Source organism: Podarcis erhardii (assembly GCF_964252035.2).
Source record: "Podarcis erhardii genome assembly, chromosome: 13".
NCBI classification, from domain to species: domain Eukaryota; kingdom Metazoa; phylum Chordata; class Lepidosauria; order Squamata; family Lacertidae; genus Podarcis; species Podarcis erhardii.
Genome location: NC_138502.1, coordinates 26,793,154 through 26,808,044, shown reverse-complemented (window position 1 = coordinate 26,808,044; position 14,891 = coordinate 26,793,154). Strand labels below are relative to the sequence as shown.

The 14,891-nt window shown below is 47.7% G+C and overlaps 1 protein-coding gene across 2 annotated transcripts; it reads left to right on the top strand.

Moving 5' to 3' along the window:
* Nucleotides 1-223: 223 nt before the first annotated feature.
* On the top strand, nucleotides 224-4,637 carry NEUROD2 (neuronal differentiation 2). 2 transcript variants are annotated; one of them, XM_081837046.1, is made up of 2 exons: nucleotides 224-548; nucleotides 3,276-4,637. In XM_081837046.1, exon 2 carries the CDS (start codon nucleotides 3,281-3,283, stop codon nucleotides 4,352-4,354), a length of 1,074 nt encoding a protein of 357 aa, XP_081693172.1. In that variant the 5' UTR covers nucleotides 224-548; nucleotides 3,276-3,280; the 3' UTR covers nucleotides 4,355-4,637. The 2 variants fall into 2 exon arrangements, with proteins under 2 accessions (XP_081693172.1, XP_081693173.1); XM_081837047.1 differs by lacking the exon at nucleotides 224-548 and adding an exon at nucleotides 573-2,531.
* Nucleotides 4,638-14,891: the final 10,254 nt, after the last annotated feature.

The following is a 14,891-nucleotide window of genomic DNA, read 5'->3' as shown; positions in this document are numbered from 1 at the left end:
ATCCTCCTTCCTTCCCTATTCCCCCCTTCTATTGTTTCCAACCCCTTAGCTGCCCCCCCCCTCATCTATCTCGCTTCATCTTGTCAGGGCTGCGTAGGTCTGATCTGTCTGGGGCTGGGTCTTTTCTTTCTCCCGTTCGTTCGTTCTTTCTTTCCTTCCTTCCTTCCTTCTCCCTCTTTCTTTCTTTCTTAAGAGTAGGGAGTGACAGATGGCGGGCCCGCTTTCCCCCGAGAGCGAGATCTCCCTACATGCGAGCGCATGTCAATCACCGCAGCTCATGTGATAACTCCAGCGGATGACGTGCCAGCCATATGGTCTGGCATCAGAGTTGGTACCCCCTCTGCCTGCGCGAAGCGTGCCACTTCCCTCCTCCTTTTGGATAAGACACTGAAGGAGACGGGGTGGACCTCAAGGAGCCTGTGCCTCTCTTTTTTTCCTCTCTCTCTCTCTCTTCCTCTTCTTCCTCCCCTCTAATTTTCTCCCCCCCCCCTTACTCCCAAAAGATGCGGGGTCCGAGGACTTGAAGATTCCTCCGCTCAGCTTTGGAGGTAAGTTATGTAAGGAAGAGAGAGCGGGGCAGAAACTTGAAAGGATGGGGTCACGCAACTTGCCTCCCCACCCCACCCCACCCCCGGCCACCTCCTTGGATCTCTCCTCTCTCCCTCACTACAGATCTTATCTCTCTTTCTATAGACGCCCCCCCCCCTTCTGCGCACACACAATTTATTTGTATCTTTGGGGGAAGAATGGCTAGAGAGGGGGATGCGCGCGGCGGGTGGGTGGAATAAGCTATCTCTAGGCAAGATTTTTTTATAGATCCAAAATCGCTTATGTAGCAAAGACCGGTTTTGCATGAGATGTATGTGTGTGTGTTTTTAAATAGATCTCAGCAGCCTTTGTGGCACGTTCAAAGATACCATTTAAATAATAATCATAATCTTAACAATCAAGCAGAGATCTGAGCAGACGATCCGGTGAAATACAATTTTCCAATTGTATTTAAGAATAATAATAATTAAAAGAAAACCCGAACAGCCTTATCATTGAATCGAAGCTGTAGCACTTATCTGAGTGAACGGCACTCTCTTCAGCTCATCTACGGAGCTGTTGGTTTTTAGCTTGAGGGGGTTTTTTTGGGAGTGGGTGCGTGTGTTGGGTGATCTTTCCCCATTCTTCTTCTTCCTCCTCTTTTCTGTGAAAACTGGCTCACACACCTCCCTAAGCAAAACACAGCGAGTGCAAATGCTCGCGCACGAACTGCCAAGCGATCCCTCGGTTCCTCGTAGTTTTGGAGCAAAAGGCTCCCTAGGAAAATGGTCTTCAGCGGGGTCTGCATGTGGGCTAATGGAGCCAGTGTAGGGAGGGAGACAAGCGGAAAGCAGAAGCGACTGGGACCAGGTGGGATCTAGCGATTCTGCAAGAGCATCGAGTAGCTCAGGGAGATTTTTAAATAATAATAATAATAATAATAATAATAATAATAATAATAATAATAAATAATCAAATTAATTGATTGAACGATCGATCAACGTGTTATATACCCAGAATGTTCTTTTAGGGGTTTAGGTACGAAACCATTCCCTGAAAAAGAAAGAGTGTTGGCAGGACTCAAACAGTTTAAACAAAAACAGGAATGGGGAAAATTGACAGGAACGAGAAGTTATGAGGGTTGGGATGTGATGGAGGAACGCGAGGATGGGGGTGGCTGGGGGCAGCGGGATGCAAAGTTCCAAATTCTAACATTTCGTTCTAATATAATATTAACATTGATATGAAAAAGAAAAAAGAAAACCACCCAGAAATTGCGCTGGACCATTGGGTTATCAAGCTTCGGGTGGGATGGGACGGAGAAACCGGAGAGAAAAGTTAGAGATTTCGCTTGGCATTCTCTAGATCTCCGCCTCAAAGCTCTCCAGAGATATAAACAGAGGCAGCCTGGCTGGAAGAGATCGACGTATATATACAAGCCGGGGAGGCAGAGGAGATGGGGCGTAGCGATTTTAAATTCCCTTGAAGCTGATCGCATAAACATGAACCTTAAATTAAAAAAAGAAAAACAAATAAACAGCCCCTTAAAGAAATCGGAGAAAATATCCACTACATTTCAACAACAACAAAACGAAAGGGTGTGTATGAGAGAGAGAGAAGGAGGGAGGGAGGGGGAGAGAGAGAGAGAGAGAGAGAGAGAGATTGTCTGTAATGAACCGGATCTATCAGAAATATTGCACCAATTCCGCAGCAAAGCAATGGAGACACCAATTAATTTTAATCACACTTTAAAACGAGTCAATTGCTTTTATGGAGGGGAGGGGGGAGCGCGGTTTCAGGCCAGTTCTAAGCCGCTCTCCCATCCCCTCCTCCTCCTACAAAAGCTCTGCTTAAATTAGACTCCCGTTAAAAATATGGGTGGGAGTGGGGAGGGAGCGGGAGATTTTGTCTCTGATCGAGCGGAAGGTAACCAGGATTATTTTGACGAGAGCCGCTGCACGTACTTCGAGGCAGAACGTTTGGGAGAAGAGTGCAATAAAAAGGTTGAGTCAGGCTTTAAGAAGTGCCCTATCTTATTATGATCTGGGGCGTGGAAAGGAGTGAAAATGCAGGAGTTAAGGGGGGGGGCTAAAGGCCAGAACTCCCCGACTTCCTTCTCTAAAACACGCTCTGGAATGTTTAGCGAATCGTCAGCGCGTCGGATCCTGATGGGGATCACGGTTAATCGATTTGATCCATTTTTAAAAAAAGAAAAACAGGACTTCAAAGAACAAATTATGGGGTTCGAGAACAAATGCAGAACCGTGAAAGGGGTGGTTGGTTGGCTGGCTCTTAAGCACGTCCAAAGAACGGATTACACCCAGCCATCCCGGAAGAGCCACCTGGCATGTTCCAATGACAGCGCAAAGGCATATATTTTGGGACGCGACGCTCTGCACATCCTTGCAGATCGTAGGCAAAAGTTAGATTATTTTGCTTGGGGAGGGAAGGCCCATTCAGCCTTGGATGGGATGGGAAATCGATTCATGCCTTGGTAGTCCTAAATGTGCTTGAAACCCTGGACCAGTCAAGGTTGCTCCGGCTTTAGGATGAAGTTCCAACAGTCCGGCATAGTTTGGATGACGCGCGTGCTAACTATGAGTTAGGGCTGCTGAGGCTCTGAAAGAAACTTGTGCTCTTATTTCTCGTTTCCATTCCTCCGTCCCTTCCCCCCCCCTCTGTGTGCGTCCCCCCATCCCCTCCCTCCCTCCGTCCTCCCCCTCCCCGCCCCCATGTCACCTCTGCAGCCACCATGTTGACGCGACTCTTCAGCGAGCCCAGCCTGATCCCAGAAGTTCAGAAATTCTCCAGCTGGGCAGACGACTGCGACGACGACGAGGACGAGGACGACGAGGCCAGCGATAAAGATGAGCGGAAGGGCAAGAGCTGCCCTCTCCAGGACGAGCAGACCGACGGGGAGGCCAAAGACGACCACGACTTAGGGGGCGAGGAGGAGGAGGAGGAAGAGGAAGAAGAAGGGGTCGAGGAGGCGGAAGGGGATCGCCCCAAGAAACGGGGCCCCAAAAAGAGGAAGATGACCAAGGCCCGGCTGGAGCGCTCCAAGTTGAGGCGCCAAAAGGCCAACGCCCGCGAGAGGAACCGCATGCACGACCTGAACGCCGCCTTGGACAACCTCCGCAAGGTGGTGCCTTGCTACTCCAAGACTCAGAAGCTGTCTAAGATCGAGACGCTGAGGCTCGCCAAAAACTACATCTGGGCCCTGTCGGAGATCTTGCGCTCGGGCAAGAGGCCGGACTTGGTGTCCTACGTGCAGACTTTGTGCAAAGGCTTGTCTCAGCCCACCACCAACTTGGTGGCGGGCTGCCTACAGCTCAACTCGAGGAATTTCCTGACCGAGCAAGGCCAGGAGGCCGGCAGGTACCACGGGCCCAACTCCACCTTTGCCATGCACCCTTACACGTACCAGTGCTCGCGGCTCTCCGGCGCGCAGTGCGCTTCCAGCACCATGGCTAGCTCCCACGCCCTGCGGACGCACGCCTACTGCGCCACCTACGAGTCGCTGTATGGGAACGCGTCGCCAGACTACAATAGCTCGGAATACGATGGGCCCCTGAGCCCTCCTTTGTGCGTGAACGGGAATTTCTCCCTCAAGCAAGACTCTTCCCCAGACCACGAGAAAAACTACCACTATTCTATGCACTACTCCGCCCTCCCGAGTTCTCGCCCGTCCGGCCACAATTTGGTGTTCGGGTCTTCTGGGATGCGCAGCGGCGTCCACTCGGAGAACGTTTTGCCTTATGAGATGCACCTCCACCACGACAGAGGTCCCATGTACGAGGAGCTCAATGCTTTTTTCCATAATTAACGACTCCTCCCGACTTTGGGCTCCCCTTCTGGTCCCACGCCTAACCAGGGCCACCTGTAGATCCCCAGTGGGTTGCGTTCGCGAAAGGGATAGGCGTGTGTGTGGTTCTGCGCGCGCGTGTGGGCGATTTTTATTTGGGGTGGGGGGCAACGGTCCTTGGCCTTCTCGAAGCCCCTGCTCGCCTCTTCCCGAGAGCTGCAACTTTGCATTCAACTGTGAGCCACTTTCCCCCGCAGTTAGAGAGAAGTGATCTTAATAATAATAATAATAATAATAATAATAATAATAATATAATAACAACAACAACAACAATAACACCCATTCCCATCCCTAAACCTACTGAGCCGGGCGTACTTGTTTCAAAGCAGCGTGTGGAAGGCGGGTTCAGCCCGATCTACAAGACACTTAGGCCGAAGCCACGGTCTTGACTCACTTCGAATCCGCTGGGATTCGACGGGGTCGATTCTGTTTGAAGTCAATGGTCTTCGGCTTAAATGAGGAGTCGACGGAGCTGATGAAGCGCCCTGTTTCCTATGGGACTCCTTACTTGACTGGGAGTTGGGGTGTAAACCGGATCTGAGACCTGGTCTCCTCCTCTGCCCCAATTACTAATAAAAGAAATCTGGTGCAATATATGCTCTAATGCAATTTTATATATATGAGAAAGCAAACTATATAGCTTCGTGGACTGTTTAGCTGAGGTCTTGACTATCTAGAAAGGAGGGTTTTAGATCCAAATCGGAAGTGCTATTAAGGAAGGGGGGAAACATCAAATTTATGGGGAGTGTGTGTGAGGGGGAGTCAAAGGTTCGCCCCACCTTAAGCGATTGCCTATATTGAGCAATGCTCAATATAAGCATTTAATCTAGAGACCAGAATGGCTGTAGAGCGAAATAATTCAGTACAGGGCAGGAGGGGGGGGGCTTTCCATCATTCCAGCAATTGATTCAAGAATTCCCCGAAAGTTTAATCTATTTAAGGACGTGTTTGTTTGTTTGTTTGTTTGTTTGTTTGTTTTAAAAGAAGACGTTTGCAAACTTTAAATCAGACTTTCAATGCAGTGAGAACTTTAAAAAAGCAATAAAGGGGCAAACAGATGATAAATATATTCTATCTTTATCTATGCAAGTAGGTACTGAAACTAGGGGGAAAGTTTTTAAAATGAAGGAAAAGGAAAACAAAAAGGATAAATGAAAAACAACAACAACCAAGAATCCATATGAGATATTAGAAATATGGACCAACAAACTCGCTGAGGTTTAAAATCGAGCACTTTTTTGATTTGGGGGAAACGGACTGTGGTATGTTTCCCTGGTATTTAACAATCACTGACTTTTTGAAACCACCCTTGTAACCCCAAGTAACTTATTTTCCAAAATTCGTGTGTCATGCTGTTTTTTACCTGTTTTAAAAACGTTAATGAAAAAAAGTGGAAAAAAAGATTTTTATGAAATGACAAAAATGTTTTGTTATGCATGGATAGGAGGGGGAAACGCAAATATGCAAAATTTAAAGGTGATGTGAAAAATAACACTGATTATTATGCTTAATTCTTACGTTGGCTAGTTTTTTCCCCTCCCAATTAATAGTAACTCTTAATTTCTTTCTTTCTGTAATGCGTTTTTTGGGGGGAGAAATACGTTTATGTAACAATACACCAGTATATAAATCTCTATATAAAAACCAACATCTTCAAAAGACTCAAACTGGTATATTTTTCCCCCAACAGAGTAATGATTCATTTCTCGTTCCTTTGATGACTTGCTTTACAGCCAGGGGGATATGTCAAAATATTGTGTCAGATTCCCAACCCCCAGCCCCTTATTTTAATATGGCCCTGCATCACCTTTAAACATACCAGCATTTTTTTAAAAAAATAAATAATCAAAAGTAAAAGGCACACATTTCTGATTGATATTTTTAAAAACAAAACTCAACAACGTTTTAGTAAAAATCAAACAAGACCAGAAAAGTTGTAGTTCAGATTGAAATGTCTATTGGACACCAGAAGTGCTTTGTGTGTGCGTGTGTACGTGTGTGTTTGGTTTCCTTAAGATGAATAAATATTTATGTCAAAATGATATCCTAAAGTCCAAGGGGGAAAGGGGAGGGGGAGAGATTTTACCAAGTCTTGTTTTAACAAAGGAGAGTTATTTTCTTGTTTGTTTGTTTGCGGCAAACTCTGTATTGTTCGGTTCACACATTTTGGAGAGGACACTTTTGAAAGACGGGCTGCCTTTTCCGCATCTGTCTGGCCTTCTAAAATCTCTCTTTCTCTGCAACCCCCCCAAAATAATACTCATTAAAAGGTGAAGACCCTCTATGAATGGAAGATATATAACCCCTCCTCACCCCACACCGCTCCCCTATCACGAGCATCTTTGAAAAATCAGGAACATTTCCCTTGCAAACATCCTGTGTAGTTGTGGGGTTTGAGTTTTGTTGTTCGGTTTTTTTTTTTTAATGCATGCATTGTTTAGGGGAAGAAGAAGGGATAAAAATTTTTTAAAAACCCAGAAAGGGGAGGGTGTGTGTGTCAAGCCCTGGTTTTCAATGGTATGTTTTAAGCATTAATTTGCAGATCTTTCGTGAAATGCATCCGAACACTTTTTGACAGGCTGAGAGCTGCGAGTCAGCTATGATCTTATTCAAACGTGTAATGAAGGAGCGTCCTAAGACGACAATTAATAAATATTAGATGTTTACTCCCTCAGGTTTGCTAGTTTACTTCAAACAAGTCGAGATATATATATATATATATATATATATATATATGCGCGAGACCCCATTCTTTCATTGTAGCCAGACACGTTTCTCAAAGAAGAGGCGGGTGGGTGTAAACCCTGAACTGATTGAGATGGCTTCAAAGCATCCTTAGCTTGACAGTATGTCTTTGGAATATCTACTTAAATATATATAAGAATTCTTCTTTCCCCTCACACACGCTGTTGGTTCTTTTTTTTTAACTTGGAAGGTGGGCGGAGATCTACTTCTCATTTTATAAAGACTAATGTGGTTTTCTTGTCTTGGACAGATGGCATTTCCCCTGCAACATTCCCTCCCTCCCTCTTTCCCTCTCTCTCACACACACTTCCCTTCTGATCTCATAAGCAAGAGTAAATTCAAACCAAAGTCTCTCAAAACTATTTACTGGGGTGAACGGTCTTGCCTGGTGAATCTACTATTATTTAGGACTTTAACAATCGATGGATATCTGTTCGGTTCTTTTAATTGCTTAAAGGGGAGCTTATTTACAAGATAAGAAAACCGGAGCTTTAGGGAGCTGTCCCAAAGACGCGTGGTGCTGAACCGGAAGCTCCGCGGGGAAGCAACAACCACCACTGCCCTTGATCTCCTTTTCCCCTGTCGAGGATTCTCGGAGCCTCTCGTGAGCATCCGTTTATGGGTCCTGCAAGGTGGGCTACAAAATACAGGAAAGGGAAGCGTGTCTATTATCCTGCAAGCAGGAGGCAAAAGTTAGGACAGGCGGGGCCAGAGTCGAGATTCTAACCTGGATAACCAACAGGGATATATCTAAGACCTTCGTGGTGGCTTTTGGTGGATGTGAATGGGACCCGGTCTATATCAGTGTAGATTTGGTCGATTTCGAGAGTAGAATAAATGGGGGGGGGATATTTGGGATTCTGGTGCCCCCTTAGATTCATCACAGACTGATAAACACTCGCACAAACTTTTGTCCTTCCATTGAGTCCAATGAACGTTGGCCCAAAGCTATACAAGGAACATCACAACGAGACGTGCACGGGAATTTTGGCTCTCATCATCCTCTTCTTTATCGCCATCATCTCTCTGTACTTGCCCAGCAAAGTACTTACTCTGGAGTCCGGAGCTCTAAGCTGATCCCCCCATTATATAGTAGGCCCTGTGCGCTTCCTTCCCGCGCCTTGATCTCCAAGAAGTTCGGGGTTTTCTCCATCTGCTGCCTTCAGCAAAGCTGCCCCCCCCCCAGGGGACCCGAAGATGGCTTATGATGGGAGCTTAGTTTTGGATGTCCCTTGACACCCCGGGCCAAAGCCGAGCACGCAGAAGTAGGAGCTCCTTGGCATCCACGGAAGACGTTTCTCTCTTTCCACCGCTTGCTGATGGCCTTGGCAGAACCGCACCATCTGAAAAAGTCAAAGATCGTAACTTTTTGAAGGATTACACTAAGGCGGTTTGTTTGTGCTTCTTTCACGCATACACTTATTTATACACTTAAGTACTTTAGCATGAGCCGGAAGTCAGTGAGCTGTAGCTTTTTTCCAGGAAGTTGCGTTACCCTTCTTTCCTTCCTTCCTTCCTTCCTTTCCCCACAATTCTCATTCCTTTCATCCTACCCATTTCCCCTCCTGTCTCTCTTCCTCCGTCAGCCCCGCTTCCTTCTTTTCCTTAACAAACAGGTGTAACTTCGCCTGGGTGGGGTCCCTCCAACCTCCCCACCCCCGCACACCTAGATATGTACCGACCTCCAGCACCATCCTCCCATTCCAGTTTGACAGCGTGCAAACACTCGCCTGATCCTTGCTCTTTCCGCACCTGAACTCACCAGGTACCACTTCTCTGAGCCTCGGCTGCCATTCTCCCTAGCAACCCCGAAGAGGGAGGCGAGTCTCTGCGCTGCTCTCTCCAAACGCCTGTCGGTTTCGACTCACAGGTGGGCGTCCGTCAGGCAAGCGATCAAAGCCTCTTGACCCACAAGGTCAGCGTTTTACTATAGCTCCAGCGGATATTCGGGGCTGGGCTGAAGCAGACTGTGCCTTCCGCGCCAACCCAATCCACAACTCAGTTTTCCTTGAAGCCACTGCTCTGGAGACTGAATCGGATTCAAATCGGCGTTCTTCTCTTTAGCCGATTGCAAATCGGCCTGAAATCCCACTTCTGCTTAGCTAAGGTGTGGATTTGTATTTTCTCCCTGGGCAAGGCACACCGGGCTGCAGCTTCCATTGGGAATATAATGGCTGTAACAGTTAACCGGTTTCCACCCGGCTTCAGCACGCGGGAGTCCTTACACTTGAAGCTGCAAATCATATCTATGATTGTACCACCTCTGGTACAAGCAGCATATAGAATTGTTTGTGCTTCCCCACCATCCTGTGGTTTTCTAGAGGCTTACGCATTTGTTCAAAAGGACCACAGAACCAATACTTTACGGCAACACGCGCGCCAGCATTTCTGCCATTTCGGTAGCCTTTGTGAACAGCCGCATCCGGGTTTTGAGCTGCTCGGTGAACCGCTTCAACCGATGCAAAGGAATGATGTTCCTGCGGCAACCCTGCTCATCTTGAATTCGGAACAGTGGGTCTCTCTCTCCCCCCCCCCCCACGTTCTCCTTAAACCGACACATTTGCGGATAACACTCGCACAGTCACACGTGCAATTATTGTTTATTGTTCCCAAGACTTTTCTGCAGGCGAGGAAATACCCGATATCCGGGTTTCTGTACTGCTCAGCTAAGAGATCTCCAGCACTTGACTTCCTGGGTTTTGTTTTGTTTCATCCACTTTCTGCCTTGCCGGGGAGCAAGGGACAGGAACCCCCCCCCCAATCTCCACATCCCTACATTCTTTGCTCACGAAGAAGGGGAAGGGAGCAACCCAACACACGCACGTGCTGTTTTCAAAATGATCACTGTAAAAAGGCCCCACGGACTCATCTGTTATCTGCTCTCACCTGCATGGGAAATACTGTATCGGAATGTCCAGAGACCAAGCGGAAGGAAAAGTCCATCAAAAGCAGAGACTGACTTCAACATTTCCAAAAGTTAGGGTTCCCCATTTGGAGTACACAGCTATACACGGGTATGTGAATATATGAGCCATCATATGTAATCAGACGCGTGTTCACATTCCCGTGGGAAACCTTTCCTGGGAAGCGGAGGTTGGTCTCCCTAGTTGGCACGCACCCATTCCCCACAAGCCCAAAGAGACGCGTGTCTGATCTTCACATCTGAAGGCCATACCGGTGTGAGTGCGTGCCTGCACTTTCTCCTCTGCCGGTAGGTATAGGAAGAGTAGGTCCCTAGCTATGTTTACTGGGCAGTAAATTCCACCTGGACTTTAAAATGCTGAAGCCACGGAGGCAATATGGTCTCAGGTACAAAATATAGAGGTCTTCCCCTCCATGGTGTGAGCTTCTCCTAGGTAACAGCCTAGCTTGTGTATGTGTGCGCGTGTGTTTATACGCATTTGTATGAGCAGACTAAAGGCTTGCGGGATCTGTTCTGTTATGACTATAAAGAATAATAAAAAATGGAACCCAAAAAAACCCAGATCCACCAACCGGAGTCTGGTGCAAAAGACATTCGCTTAGCCTTGGAATCAAAGCATTCTGAGGCCAGGAATTTGTTCAGAGAAACCGACCTGAAGGGATCTCACCTTCTATCCAAATAATGATCCACTCTCTGGTTACCCCAAGCTTCCATCATTTCAGAGACATAATTTAACTGGAGTCATTTTCTTGCTGGTGTTGCAAAAGAATTGGAAGATCCTTGCCGATCTATTGCAAATCACCTAGTAAATCGAGATTCACCCTCTCCCGATCTGATCTGATTTGTATCTACAGTATACCTACAATATTGTTCATTATGCGAACATGAACATATATGGGAAAGTCCTCCCCGGCACTGAATGTACACCTCAGGCACAGACGCCTTATGTCCGTTACATTGTCCGAAGGATGTGTGAAGAGTAGCGCACACGTGTGTGGGCCGCCTCATCTCTCACCGCTCTTGGCCAATTCACACGTGCTTCCACGTCACTTGGTTCCTCGGCATGAAAGTGTGAGCCGCCTCAATCGACAGCCATTGCTTCGGGAGTTCTGTTAGAACTCTCGGTGTTGGTGTTAGCGAGTTGTGATGGTCCACAATAGACACACAAGCAAGTTTCCCTTTTTAATGCTGACACACAGGTGCACGCTAATGATTCGGGCCCTTTGAACTCTTCGCTGAATGTTTCAAAGGAAAAGCGTGGGATCTGGGGTAGACACTGCCGATCTGGACATTCTCTGTCCAGGTATGACTCTGCGATGGCTTCTTCAGAGGACTGTGTCATTCCTTGGTGCTGGAGCAACCGGGGATTGACAGGTGCTCGTCAGCAGACCCTGAGCACCAGACTCCGGCTACTATTTCATGCCACCGCACAGGGGTGCCAACTTGAATAAAATATTGGAGGGGGGCAGGTAAGCATAATCAATAACACCACACGATTTGCACACACACAATTTGAATGGGAATGCCTATCCGCTTTGGGGGCGCGGCCCCCTCAAATATTTTATGGGGGCTTCAGCCCCTAGGAGTTGGCTTCTGTGCCACAGATTCCGCACCACCAGTAATTTACACATGGTGTAAATTACATTCGCAACCATTAAGGGTAGGAGGAGGGTCCCTGAGCTAAACGCTTAGGTAGCATCAACTTGTGTGCCCGGCACTGTATGAAATATCCAACCACGTGGCTTCTCCTGCTGTCAGATCTGTACATGATTAGACCAGGGCGGTAAAATATCAGGGAAGGGCAACTGAGAAGTCCAGGTTAATGTGCTTTTATAGGGGAACTGAAGCCTGGACGGGAACCGGATGCGCGCAGCCCTGAGAGAAGAAATCTGGAGCGTAAATGCGATTTCACGGCAACAATCAGTGCACACCTTATAGTTTTATCTCCACGAAGGTGTGGAAAGAAGGAGAGAGGAAAGGACACCATTTATAACTGGTGCATTGGATTAAGAGATTCAAAGCGACTAGTTACTTCTCTCGACAGTCCCACAAAGAGATGAGATAGATCTGTGCGTCTTCTAGGAAGGAAAGAAAAAGACGGAAAGGGTAAACAACACACGGAAGTTGTTGGCTGAAGCTTGTTGCACACGGGGGGGGGGGCGGGAGGGAGGCAAGATACTCTTAGCACCACACGCTGTAAACTTCCCCCTTTTAGTTTAACCAATTAAAGTAGCGCGACTGCCTCGGAATATTTTTGAGTTCGGCGGGCGCGTATCTGTTTCGCGTGCGCAGCTGTGGTTGAAAGGTCGCCTCTTCCTTTTGCCAGCTCAGCTACCAGAAGCTCACCCTCCGGGTCTGTTCCAAGCGCCTGGAGGACCCCATCACCTGTCTTCTCCAGGTGGGGAAGGTGGGTGGGTCAGCCACGCGCCCTTCTCGGCCCTGAAGAGTTTTCGGGTTGTTTCTTTACGCTTATTGTCAACGTCTCAGAATATCGATCTCGCATCACTTCTCTTTCCCAAAAGTAGGTCCACGGCCACCTGGCCCCACGTCTAGGGAAATAAATACTCCTTGCTACGCCATCCCTTCCTCATCCCTTCACGATCCTGCCTCTCCAGAGAGCCAGCCACTTCGGTGCCCCTGAAACAAGGCCAGAATCGCACCTTGCACTATTTGCAAGAATTTGCGCGCAGGATGTCCGGAAATGCGGGCTAGACAGAGGACTTTGGCTAATAGGCATTGATATGTGCGCGCGTATCTATCTATCTGTGTCTGTCTATATCCTGGAAATAAATATGAGTCGCAGTGCAGTCCGGCAGACTTTTTCCTTTACAGAGAGGTGCAGCATTTTCCAGATTGGAGAGAGGAATCCGCGACAGCTCAGCTGAGAAAGTTTCTTGGTTTTGTTTTGTTTTTTCCTGGATGCTGGGAGGAAGAGAGAAACGGAGAGGTGGATCATATCTTCTAACCTTATTTTTTAAAGTCCGTTTTGAGGCTTAGTCAATTACCAAACATTGGGTGCCCCCCCCCCCTTTAGTCACATTTTCAGCCCCTCCAAATGAGGATAAACCATAGATATCCGGGTTTCCTTAAGAGCGTTTGCAGGAGCACACAGATTTTTGAGAAAGAGGGTGTGTGTGTGTGTGTGTGTGTGTGTGTGTGTGTGTGTGTGTGTGCTCTATCGATAGCTGAAGCTAGCTTAGCTGGCATGCTTCTGGCTGGCAGTGCCAGCTTCCTGATTTCCGCAGTAGTAAAAGAGAGGCTCTCTATGGGGAGTTAGATGCCAGGCTGTTGTCTGTGCCAACTGCCAGCCAAGGGCCACTGAAGGGAAGTGGTTAGCTTGCTACAACTGAGTGTCGGACATCTGTTCACTCCAGAGCAGTTTTAAAGGGGAAGGCCCCCAGTATTAAAGGAAGGCAAATGTACACACACACACACACACAGAGAGAGAGAGAGAGAGAGAGAGAGGCTTGCTGAGGAGCAGGAAAACACACGGGCACAGGCAGGCACAGCATCCCCTGGCTAGCAAGGAATAAATATACTGGGCAGATACAAGGTTCAGAGACGCTACAAACTCAATTTGGAGGTATATAATCGAGGAAAAGAAGGGTGTGCGCGTGAGAGAGAAGCGTGACTCTGCTTAAGGGGGTTATATGATTCATTCGCTGAGCTTTCTAGAAGAAGAAGAATCCCGAAAAACTCTTTTTCACTGCCCACATCCAGGCTTTCAAAAGGAAGGAGCCGCCCCAGGACGGGGACGTTTTAAGCTAAACGAGGCAAAGGGGAAACAGAGAAGAAGACTTGTCCAAAGATGATCCCAGTCATGTACTCAATTCCAATCCTACAACAGCTCTTGCTACCCGCGTTGGATTTCTGGCACTCCGGTCCCGTTGCCCCCCAACTCCGCCGGCATCTAGCACGCAGTGCCAAAGGGGCCCAGGAGGCAAATAGACTTCTGACAGAAGAGTAAATTTGCCACAAAGAGTCAGGGGAGCAAAAGGAAGGAAAAAGGAGAAGAAAAGAGGAAGAGGGAGGAAGTGATGGGTTGGATAGGAAGGAGCAGAAAAATTATAGCTGGGTCAATGCTCTCTAATGGAGGTGATGGAGAAAATGCTGGTGTATTTCTGGAGTAGAGGTTTGGAATGAGTGCATGGGCATATTAGAGAGAGAGAGAAATCCAGTTAGACGGAAAGAGTGCTTTATCGATTAGACGACATATAACAGATAAGCCCAGATTTCTTAACAGATGCAAGCCAAAAAGACTACAGGGACAAAGTCCCCCGTCTCCGAGCCTGGCGCTACAGGCGCTCTCCTCTCCTCTCCTCCGTCTGCGGTGGCGAGCTGGGAAAGGGAAGAACTATATATACCAGGCAGCGGACAACATCATACATTCAAAGCTCACTTTCCGCACTCCCCCTTCCCCAAAGAGTCCTGGGAACTGTAGTTCAGCCCTCACGGAGCTACGATTCCCAGCACACACACCCCCAAAGAAACTACAGTTCCCAGAATTGTCTGGGGAAAACGCGCGGTGCTTTAGATGTGCCTTAATCGTATACGCAGCCTCACACCATCTTCCCATTGCCCCCTCCTCAATGTCTTGCGGGCAAAGGCCAAATTACGAACAGGGAAATCTAATTTCCCTTTTATATTTTTTAAAAATAAAGCCGGTCAATGTGCCAAGCGAACGACTGGCTCTCCCTAGACTTGCTCAAACCTATGTACTGTATTTCTGCTTCCCCCCCCCCCTTCCATTTTTTTATTTGCATTGGAAATAAAATCCGCGCCTGAAAAGAATTTGCGTGGAGAAGTTTATTGGGAGGCGAGAGGCTCAAC